This window comes from Benincasa hispida, chromosome 3 (assembly GCF_027475165.1).
Source record: "Benincasa hispida cultivar pf3 chromosome 3, pf3_genome.v1.1, whole genome shotgun sequence".
Taxonomy (NCBI): domain Eukaryota; kingdom Viridiplantae; phylum Streptophyta; class Magnoliopsida; order Cucurbitales; family Cucurbitaceae; genus Benincasa; species Benincasa hispida.
In genome coordinates, this window is record NC_143480.1 from 37461744 (window position 1) to 37473823 (window position 12080).

General features: G+C 34.5%; 2 protein-coding genes across 2 annotated transcripts; one reads left to right on the plus strand and one right to left on the minus strand.

Moving 5' to 3' along the window:
• Nucleotides 1–725: 725 nt before the first annotated feature.
• On the plus strand, nt 726–2821 carry LOC120074109 (exocyst complex component EXO70H1-like). The gene is made up of 2 exons (XM_039027128.2): nt 726–2490; nt 2554–2821. The coding sequence occupies exons 1-2, from the start codon at nt 835–837 to the stop codon at nt 2596–2598; spliced, it is 1701 nt and encodes a 566-aa protein (XP_038883056.2). The 5' UTR covers nt 726–834; the 3' UTR covers nt 2599–2821.
• Nucleotides 2822–4401: 1580 nt separating this feature from the next.
• Nucleotides 4402–7856, minus strand: LOC120074778 (putative pectate lyase 4). Its single transcript, XM_039028024.2, has 5 exons — nt 7319–7856; nt 6384–6735; nt 6091–6301; nt 5930–5998; nt 4402–4918 (listed from the first exon to the last, which is right to left on the minus strand). Exons 1-5 carry the CDS (start codon nt 7581–7583, stop codon nt 4682–4684), a joined length of 1134 nt encoding a protein of 377 aa, XP_038883952.2. The 5' UTR covers nt 7584–7856; the 3' UTR covers nt 4402–4681.
• Nucleotides 7857–12080: the final 4224 nt, after the last annotated feature.

Here is a 12080-nt window from a genome sequence, read left to right on the forward strand (position 1 = left end):
TTTAATCTTTGAATTTTCAAAATAGACATTTTTAGTTGTCGAATTTTTCACAATAGATCTATATTTTTTAAGTAATTTTTTTATTATTTTAAATATTTATATGACATTTAAAATTATAAAAAACAAATTTAAGAAAACTTCTTCTCCCTGTAATTATTTTTATAATTTAAAATATTGTATAATTATTTAAGATAATAGTAAAAACTTATTTTATAGACGTTTTAAACCTTATTATTAAACACTAAAAATCTGCATTCTTAAAAATCGAAAATTAAAAAGATACATCTTGAAAGCAAATGCAACTATTATTAAAAACTAAATGCTTTCATTAAAAAAAAATGAAAAATGAAAAAGAAAAAAGAAAAAAAAAAAACTAAATGACAAAAGGATACATTTTATTTGATGTGCATCTTAAGCTCCATCCCCTTTTCTAACCCAAAAAATAATAATAATAAAATATATTTTTTAAAAAAAATAGATTATTTGCAATGTGTTAGAATTTTATTGAACAATCTCTTGAAATGCATCAAAATAGGTAAAAATGTCTTTATACTTTTTTCTCCTATCACTTATATAAAAAAATAATCAAAATATTTTAAAAAATAAATAAGAATAATTTATCGCAGTGATTGGACAATTTGGTGAAATGTCTTCTCCAAATACACTAGGTATTTTTCTTATTTCAAGTTTACATCTATAAATTGATTTTTTCCCCCTAAATACACGGAAGTTTTGTAGCCTTCTGGTGGCGAACAAATCCCGCTGCTTGCAAAAGTTTGAACCCCCGAAATTTGATCGGGAAACAAACAGAGCCGAAAGAGTCAATAATCTCGAATGCCGAAAAATGGAAAGAGGATTTTTGGATTTTGTTCCAAGATGTTATCGCCTTTGGTCTCTCCTAGTTACTCCAATTCTTCTTCAACATCGGAAGTTGCTTCAGAATCCATGATTGATCGGAGTTTGCAGTCCACTGCAGAAATCATCAACAAGTGGAGCACGGAGTCCAGGGCCTACGCCGAAGTATCGTCCATTTTTCACCAGAGCAAGGAGGAAGCCTTGCGATTCATCCGATGTGTGAACGAACTCCAAAAGGTTATGCATCACTTGACTTCTGAGAAACTTGTATTTGCTCATAGATTGATGAAGATTGCGATGAAGAGACTTCAGGTGGAATTCTATAGGATTCTTTCCGTGGAACGCGAACCGTTCGATGTAGAATCGAGTCCAGTTCGAGTTCGTACGGCAGAGGATTGTGATGTGAGAAGAATTTCCTCCGTCGCTATGGCGGATCTGAGAGCGATAGCGGATTGTATGATCTCCTCTGGTCATACTAAAGAATGTGTTGAAATTTACACAACTATTCGAAAATCTGTTGTTGACGAAGGAATGTACCGTCTCGGCATCGGGAAATTTTCGTCGCAAATGATCCGTAAGATGAATTCTGAGGCTGTTGATTTCAGAATCAAGAAGTGGTTAGAAGGTGCGAGTACTGCAATCACAACGATTTTCAATGCGGAGCGAGATTTGTGCGATTGCGTATTTGCGACTGCCGAATCCGTTAAGGAATCTTGTTTCACCAAAATATGCAAAGACGGTGCTATGCTTCTGTTTGCATTTCCGGAAGTTATCGTGAAGAATCAGAAATCGCAAAAGAATTTGTTCTGCTCACTCGATATGTTCACTGTCATATTCGAAAACTGGTCAAGAATCGAATCGATCTTCTCATTTCAATCCACTGAAGTAATTCAAGCACAAGCCATCGCTTCGCTCAGCGTTCTATCGGAGTCGATCTCCGCAGTGCTCTCAGATTACGAATCGTCCATTCAAAACGATTCCTCCAATTCACTTTCCGTCGACGGCGGAATACACACCTTAGCTCTTCAATCGATGGACTGCCTCTCTCTCCTCGCCGATTACCGAGAAATTCTCTACTTAATTTTCTCCCGGTGGCCGCCGCCGAAGAAATCTCCTCTTCTGTCCGATTCTTGTTCCAGTACTTCTAATTCCGACGATTCGCCAGTTTCAGCGGTTTCTTCATACATGGCGCGGATAATCTTCATCCTCCTCTGCAAGCTCGATAGTAAAGCAAGGCTGTGCGACGACATTTCACTCTCATACCTTTTCTTAGCCAACAATGTCCGATTCGTCATCTGGCAGGTCCAAAGCTCCAAGCTCCATTATCTTCTCGGAGAGGAATGGATCGCACTGCACAAAGCAAAAGTAAAACAGTACATCGATAGTTACGAGCGGTTAGCATGGGGAAAAGTTATTTCAACGCTTCCAGGAAATCCAACGGCCGCTCTTTCCACGGCGGAAGTGGCGGAGGTTTACGATAACTTCAATTCCAGTTTCAAGGAAGCGTACCGGAAACAGAGATCGAGCATCGTAACGGACCCGAAGCTCCGATTTGAAATCTTGACGATAGCGAAAAGCTGGTTGCCGGTGTACCGGGAATTTTACAATGCGCACAGATTCCCGGTGGGGGAAGAGGTAATTGCTAGATTGACCCCTGAAGATGTAGAAAATTACTTATCTCACCTATTTTTTCCACAGGTTGAATCAAATTTATTCCCCAACCAACAAAATCCTCACACCTGATGCCCATGACGTACCTATCATTTTAACTTTGGCCTCTTTTAGATACCGTTACCAATATTGTTGTTTATGGTAATACAAAGGACGTCCCAAGGTCAAAGGGATTCAAAAGAACGTTAGAAATATCAAATTATACCTAACTTTCAAGATTGTATCCATTAAAATCTGAACTAATTAATAGCTGTATTAATTAAATCTTTATACCATAATTTTAATTTTGTTGAAACTTGATTTGAGTCTACTAAACTCCTAAAATTTCATAAGTTGATCAATTTAGACATTTCATTATGGTTACCTTTGAAAATCATTAATGCATTGACTTTCAAGCACGTGTAGTCTTCAAATGTTAGTTTTACAAAATAGACAAAGTTTCCCACTTTTTCTAAATAATGTATTAGAGGATATAAATTGATTTTCCTTCAAAAATATATGTAAAACTAACCCACTTCATCGTATAGATTTATAAAAAAAAATATATTATACCTTATAAATAAAGATAAATAGATATGAACAACTCATTTTCAAATGTACATGGTTAAATTAAACTGTTTGTTCTTCAATTTAAACATAGTTTAGTGAGTAAAATACTAATTATCAATATAAATATCAATGATTAAGTTATTTAATATATGGTTAAGTTAATTTGTTTTTTCTTCAATTTAAGTGAATAAGACATTAATTATCATATTTTTCCGGTATTTTGCATTTCAGTAGAAAAAACGATTTGACTAGTTTTTTTTATCTTGCGGAAGTAAGCTTCTAAGGTCTACTCGAATTAATTTTTAATGTCTAAAAAAATGTTTTTAAGTAAAAAACAAAATACATTTTCAGCATTTAAAATGTTAATTCAAACCTACTTTATACTTTATGGACACAAGTATTAATATAAAAGATTTGAAAATGAAGAGATATAGTCAACGTGACTGTGTCCATAGACCCCTTTAATCAATCATTTTCAATGTCTCGTGTTCAAGCATCATATCGATGCCCACATATCCCGTTATTAACTAACCATTTTCAATATTTTGAGTATATAGACCATGACTACGTCCGCATAAGACCTCTTTTATCCATCATTTTTAATAACTCATCTTCTTTGGCAACCGCTTACAAAAGGTTTTAATATCGGTGTCATCAGAGTCAATTGAAATATTTTAGATCAGATAGTAATATTTGAATGCATCCCGAGATGCATCTGTCTTTGTGCAACTTATCTAAATGTCTAATAATAAATTGTCATATGACAAACTTTTTTTGTTTTGTTTTTTAAAAATATTTATTTAGTAGTTTTTTCTTTTGTGATTGAAGTGATGCATGGAGATTCAATGAGTGCAACTCAAAATACACCCAATTATTAACCCTACATTAATGCATTAGATCTTAAGAATATTTTTTATGAAGTCAGATTAAATTATTACAAATTCTAAAGTATAGAGACTAAATGATGACCAACTAAATTTCAGACCTTATATTGTTACCTCAAGGAAAGTTCGAAAGTGTTTTAACCTTAATATGTTGTGAATATTTTTTATATTGTATAATAAAATAACAACTCTTTTCAAAAAATATATAATAAGAACTAATGCTTCATATTGGTGTCTATTCAATATTGACACAAGGGACTATAGTAGTACATAACTTATAACCATACAATTAGAGCTTGAAACCTACAAAAAAAAAAAAAAAAAAAAAAAAAGTTACCCTGAAATTTCAATTTTAGCCTTTGAACTTTCATTGAGATTTCACGTTTAGCCCCTAATATAACATGGATACAATATATAAAATAGTAGAGAAGTGAAGAAAGGATTTATTGTGTAGTCACACCAATAGTAAAATTAAATATTGTATATATCGTTATATACAATATATAAGGTTACGCTTTGATATCACACCAATACTAAAATTAAACACAATGGTTTTACATAGGGACTTAAAAGTGGATTTGACAAAGAAGTTAAGAAAGGACTAAAGTTGAGATGTTAAAACTTCAAAGGGCCAAAGTCAAACTATACTTCAAGGACCAAAAATGAAAAGTGGATAAAAGTTCAGGGCCCAAAACTACAATCTCAACAAGTTATATAATCTTTTAAGGTACCAAGGGCAGATCAGTGGGTCTTGGCATGTTTTGACATCCAGTACAATGTTGGAGAATCTGTTTAAGAGAATCTGTTGGAGGTTCCACTGTCCAAGAAGAGTAATGCTTTGAAGGATGAAAAAAGTTGTGTCCAGCCGTTGCAGCCAACAGCCCACTTTGAGTGCCATTTACAAATAAATCTCCATCAGACCATATGCAACCACTTGAAGGCTCTTCCTTGTCTGCTGCCTGAACACATGATATCAGAGTCAGACATGCATATATAAACCATGGTTCCAATTCAGTACACTTGGTTTTGCTCCTTTTCATGTTTTTAACTAGTACAGTTTGTTTTGTTCTACAAAAGATTATTGGCAATTTGTCTTTGAGTGTGTCCACTTTAAGGAATTTTAGTTTGATGGACTAAAAACTAATCAGTTGCAGACCAAGCAAACATGGTCAGTGGGCATATGTGTCACGTATGCAAACATGAACGGAGACAGTGAGAGATGCAGGGATAGACAAGCAACTAGGCAAACAAGAGCGAGGAACAATAGGCCCCCGATTGTTAATGTACATTGTAGAAAGAGGGTTAGGAGAGTGAGAATGGATATTAGATCGTGTGTAAGCGAGTTTATAAGGTAATGGAGGGAATGAACAGTACTAAATCATATTCAAATATAAAAGATGAATTTACGAGATAGACCAAGTAATTTGAGGAACTAGGACCCTCCCTCTCTTTAAGATCAGTCGGCTCTAAACCAGCTGAATCACAGACTAACTTGTCCCTCACTATTTATTACCAAATACCCTGACAACCTCTCTAACTAATTACAAATATCCCCTTAACTATCACTATATTCAGCATGGTGGTAGAGGGGCATCTTCTTTTTATTTTTTATTTTTTTAAAAAAAAATTGTTGGTTTGGGGGGGGTTGCAGGTTTGCTGAGTCATCGTCAAACTTCATCCTGTCCTATGGAAACTTCAATTCTCAATACTAACATGTTCTTAGTTACCTCAATGTTTAAGGATGTATAGAGTGAAATTACAGAAAATAGGACACTCACATGGGGAAAATTCATCATGGATAAGAAGGAATAACACTTCCGAAGTATAGTGCTTAAAAGCATAAAAAAATAAGTGCAGAAATTGTGAGATACTTTACCCCTCAAGTTCCCTAATCTTATCGTGTTGATTTGATTAAAGACATAATGAACATGTCAACTCAAATCATAGAGAACGGAAAAGAATAAATTTACCTTTTCAGTTAGATATTTAAATGCCACTTTTTTCTCTCCCGCTTCATATATGTTGCACTGAGAGTATATCTGATTCAAAATGAAAGCAACAATCTAAAATCACCTATCTTTGAAGAAGTTTCAACTAAAATGCATTTGGAAAAAGTGAGGTTTATCAAGACCTGTGATTCCACACTAGCACAGACAGCATAGATCCCCCAGTTTCTGGTGTAATTATTGTATAGATGCACTTGAGCATATCTAACACGTGGATGGCGTTGACGTGTACCATCGAAAAAACAATGGTGGATAGTGACACGGATACATCGGTCACCAATGTGAGAGGGATCTGCTCCGATGAGCATTGTCTTGTCGTGGTGTGAGAAGTGACACCTACAACAATGGTCAAAGAAATCAAGCACAATGTCAGATTGTTAAGGCATCACCAAAGGTCATAGATGAAGCTTCCTCCCACCTAGAAATAGTGATATCTGTGCTTCCTCGGGTGATATCAATCAACCCGTCATCATAGTCTCGGAGGCTGCAACGGTCTATCCATATGTGCTTTGAATTAGGCTTAATTTGAATTCCATCAACATCATGACCTCTACCACCTTCAAACTCCAAATTGCAAATAATCACATGCTCACATTCCTTAAGCCTCAATCCCTTTCCTGTAAGTTTTATCCTTTGACCACGACCATCTATAGTCTTATACGACGACACACTCAGATACGAAGACAAGTGAATTGTGCCCGAAACTTCAAAGATAATCCAAAGGGGCTCCTTCTTACGACATCCGAACCTAAGTGATCCCGGACCATCATCTACAACAAAAAGAAAATACAGATTTAAGGATTCCTTAACGAACTGAAAGGCAGAACCAACTGAAGTATTGTATACAATGTGTATAGAGAATTAGGAAGCAATTGTAAAACTCCTAAATACAACCCAACAAGGCAGAAAGTGCAGAACTCTAAATCCAATTCCCTAGCCTTTATGATTGCCTAATTCCTCAACAAAAATCCAGTTCCTCCCCCTCACCCACATAACAAAATAAACAAGAAAAGGGGAAAAGAAACAAAAACAAAACAAAACAAGAGAGAACTTTAAGATCATTCATGTACTTTATGTAAGAAAGTCTGTTCTAAATTCTAACTACAACTCAACTACTAATTGAATTCTAGTCCCAACTTCAAACAATCAAAGGAAAAAAAAAAAAAAAACCCTAATTTCAATCAGTTTCCAAAGTTCTCCACATCAAGAAAAAGCCAAGAAATCATGATCATTCTAAGTCAAGGCAAGAAAAAACACATTTCCCAAATCTTCAACACCTCAATACCATGATCCCCACAACTTCAGAAACCACCAAATTGGATTTGCTCATAAACAGGGGAAAGCAAATAGCACCTGCCAAATTAGTGACACAATAAACAGAACCATGGAGACCACCAATGGCAGAGCGGCCAAAGCCCTCAGCCTGAGCTGCAAGGGCTCGAAGGCTGGAATCAACGTGGGCGTAGGGCAAGGACTCCATCTTCGTCGTGGAGGAGGAATTTCGAGAAGTGGGTTGAGATGGGGAGTATTTATTGGAGGGGAAATGAGCGTTTGTAGTGGATGGAGAGGAATTTACGTCATGGTTGAAATGCTTGCGGTGGCCATGGCCGTTACCCATTAACAGAAGGAGTTTGGATTGGATTGGATTGGATTGGATTGGATTGGAATGGGGAAACCGAAACAATCAATTTCCAGCTATGGATCGAAGCTTCTCTATCAGAATTTGTTAAGATGAGAGAGGAATATGAGCTATGGTGGAGGGGTTTCACACCTTTCTCCTCTCTGGAAAAAGGTCACTGTCTTCTACCTTGCGTTGAGATTAAGGTATTGAAATTTTAATTCTCGACATTTTAATCGATATTGTAAAGAATTATTAGAAAACATACAAATTAACGACAAAATGTTACTAATTATTATATAAATAATTAGCCAAAATGAGTATTAAGTATGTATGATAACTTCGAGGTTAGATGTTCAAACCTTCCACCCTATATGTTAATATAAGTAACAAGTGTTTTAACCAGTTTAAAAATATCTTATGTCTATTATGGTTGGGGCTAAAGAGACCATTACCACTAAGTCAAAGGACATTTTACCGTTAATTTGTTAAAAAAAAATTACATTATAAACTTTTTATTTTTATTATTATTATTTTTATAACTCAAAATGAGTGGTTCCACCGACATCTAATATGTGCAATAACCTCATGTGTTCGACAATTTTTTCTCAAAAAGTATTCACATACAAGTTTGTTTCGTTTGTTGCATACGAAAAGTGTCTATCAATGCCAAATTACTATAAAAGATGATTATTAAATACTATGAACTGATAATTTAAAATAATCATTGCTGGAGTTGGTCATTGGTGCTGGTGGCCAAAGGTGGTTGCAAGTGGTGGGGGCTGGATTTGGTCGCAGTGGTGGGGGTTGGAGTAGGTTGCTACATTTTGGTTGCGAGTGATGGTCACCAAGGGAGGTTATCGAAGATGGTTGTCGAATGTTTCCTTGGAGTATATTGTCGGTGGTAGTAGCCACGACACACATGGTGGAAGTGAGGTAGATGACTAGTGATGACATTTTTGTAATTTTAAGAATTATACAAATTAGGAAGAGTTTAATCATTAAACACTCAAAAATCATTTTTCTAAAAGTTGATTTCAAGTGTTCCTCTCAAATCAACTTATTTCATAAACTAATTGATATGGATTGTCTTGAGCATCAAATTATTGTCTATGTTTCATTTAATAAATTTGATGTACTTTTAGTGATTTCAAATTTTATCCATTTTATACATATTAAGTAGGGGTATATTTGTAATTTTGTTATCAACTATGATGTGGCATTAGAGTTTTCTCTAAAAGACTATTAAAATTTTGTCTTTACGTTGTTTTAAAGAATTTTTTTTTTTTTTTTTTAATAATGAATTAAGTTTTAGCCTTTGAATTTCTTTCAAAATTAGGTAGGAGAGTTTCTTAAATTTTTACAATTCATGGGTTAGTTGCATACCAAGAACATTCAAGTGGAATTAATCATCCTATCTTATGAAATGTTCGAATTTTGAGCCAAGACCTCAGGGTTGAAATCAAATCGATTTAGGGGTTTTAGAGATTGAGATAGGTTTCAATCAAAAGGGTTCTTATTTTTAATTCGCTTGAGTTTTCTTATCACTAATTTTTTAAAAAAACTATTTTGAGTGGTTGTCCAATACTCCAACTTTTCCAAAATGAATTTTTGTTTAAAAAACAAACATTTAAACACATCCTAAGTTTGATAGCCAAATAATTATAACTTAACTGATGTAAACTTTATATCCTATTGACTTCGAGGCTCCACATATGGTCTAAAAAAACTTCATCAATTTTAATATATTTTTTAGTACACAATTTAAATATGATCATACCATGAAAGAGTCTAAACTCAAGGCATCAATTAAAAGTGGGGTGAGTGTTCTAAAGTCTATCAAGAAAAATACATAGGTGCATCTCGGGCATCACCTATCTTTGACATTCCATCAAATTGTTCAACCCTAACTTGCTATGTGACAAAATTTACGTTTTATTTTTTTAAAATGTTTTAATATTTTTTTAGATGTGAGTGGTGAAAAGGGATGCACAAAGATGGGTGATGCTCGGGATACATCCAAGTATTACCCATGTTTTCATAAATCAAACTATGTTTGAGTTGACAACAAGAATTGTCACAAGCATACTATATCTTCCACTACAACAAAATCGAGATTTCATGACATTTAAAGATTGTCACAATTATGATTCATGATATTTATTTTGTGTCGTTGTGTCCCTTGTAAATGTATGAGTATTAATGAAAATTTTGAAAAATTCCATAATCGGAGTTTTTGATGACAATAAGTAATTGTCAACAATGAACAATTACTGATAATTATAAATTATCACTGTCAAATTTACTATAATAGGTTATCATTGTCATCAAATTACTCAAACTTGGCTTATTGTTCTAGCTTTATGGATATTGACCACGGTTATAGAAGGTAGAAAAAGAATATATAAGGGAAATTTGTACGGATGACCCATTTTTTAGGTCTAAAATGTCAAATGATCAATTTTAAAAAAATAATGTCAATTGACCATTTACTGACATCATCGCCATACCAAATTACATAAATTGCCACTCTTTGTCTTCTTACCCTTTTACTAAAAACCAACCAAAACTAAAAACTCTTCAATTTTCCAAGCGTAATGACTTTGTATCGCTCATAAGCTCCGAACAGTTTCGTTACGTTTTAAAATCCATCATTTCGGCTTGCAAACGATTCCATTACCACCGAAAAATCGAATCTGATCGGTAAATCTTTCAATTTGTTCCTAAAAATGTCTTAAAGTGATTAGTAATGGGACTTTGTGGGTCGTTCTGGGTTTAGAAATACTGTGAAACTATGATTTTTTTTATTTGTTTTTTTGGTTTTTGATGTGTTCTGTGGTTGAAGACGAGTAAAAAGAGAGAATGTGAGCGGGATAAGTGAGAGAGATAGTAGAGAGAGCGACACTGGAAAGGGTGGGTCATTATGGGGTTTAGAAATATTGTGAACCTATGGGTTTTTTTTTTTGTTTTCGATGTGTTTTGTGGTTGAAGATGAGTAAAAAGAGAGAATGTGAGCGAGATAAGTGAGAGTTACTAGAGAGAGCGACACCAGAGAGAGCGATACCAGGGAGAGCGATATCAGTCAGAGTAATACCAGAGAGAGCGATACCAGTGAGAGCAATACCAGCAAGAGTGATACCAGTGAGACTTAAACATAATGTTTTTTACAATTTTTTTTTCTAAAGGAGTTTACTGATTGAATCTTTATTTCATGCAAGAGTGATTTAAGATGTCAACACGTTTCAAAATACCTATAGTCGACCAATTTTTCGGTCAAGTAACGAGCTTGGCTCACATTGCTAATGCGAACAAGACTGTGAAGGAGAAGCTTACCTCAAGGTAGTTAGAGATGTTCAAGAGAACATTTTTTGGGCGATTTGTAGACATTGACATGGTATTCAACAACCCAATTATCCATCATATGTTGAGAGAAGTGAAGAGTACAAGAGCTGACTCAATCTCATTCTCTATTAGTGGAAAGGTCGTCACTTTTTCGAAGGATGATTTTTTGTTGATGATTGGTTTGTGGCGATCCTCTACGCGAGTTGATCAAAATGAGCATTCCTCATATGAACTTGCAATCAAGTATTTTGATAATCGAGTGACGAAAGACACCTTACATGTCCGTCTACTAGAAGAAAAATACAAGGAGTTGGAGTTTGAAAATGACGAGGATGTTGTAAAGATCACATTAGTCTACTACACGAAGGTTGCAATAATGGGAAAGAATAAGCAGAAAAATGCAGTGAACCTTAAACATTTTAAGGACATTCAAAACATAGAGTACTACAACAGTCTAGACTGGGTACCATTACTTGGGAGAGGACACTCGATGCCCTAAAGACTGTATTGAATGATAAGAGTAGTTTATACAAGATCAAGGTGAAAGGAAATAAAAATTACGTCGTGAAGTACTCTTTACGTGGATTTTCACAAGCGTTCTGTAGGATTGTATCAATAATAGCGAAAGCAACAAGGATCATTAAACACTATAATTCATTAATTTTGGCAAAATATAAAGCATGCTCTTGTAAAAACAAGTGAGTTTCATGACATACCTTTGTATAACTTCTTCAAAACTCGATCTCGAACTGCAATCTTCTCCAAATCTCATTGTAGAACACCTCAAGATCTTCCCCACTATTCTCTTGCTGCTCTAGATTGAGTTGTGGGACTTAAAACAAGCTTGAATCAAGGGATTATGGAGAATTGCTCACAGCAGCAATCTTGTTGAAGAACACTTTCTTCACCACGAATTTTCAACTAAAATTCTCTTGATTGCATCCCTCAAAATCACTCAATTCTTCTTTATTTATTGCAGGTGAACATGCAAAGAAGAATGTTGCATGACTTGTGGCTCATGCTTGGAGTTAATGAAGAAGAGGAAAATGAGTATTGTGTGAGCATGAAGAAGATGGATAATGGAATATCTCAATATTCCATTTGTGCATGGTTTTTTCCAATTTTTCAATTTTATCTCAAAATCAAAACTTGATT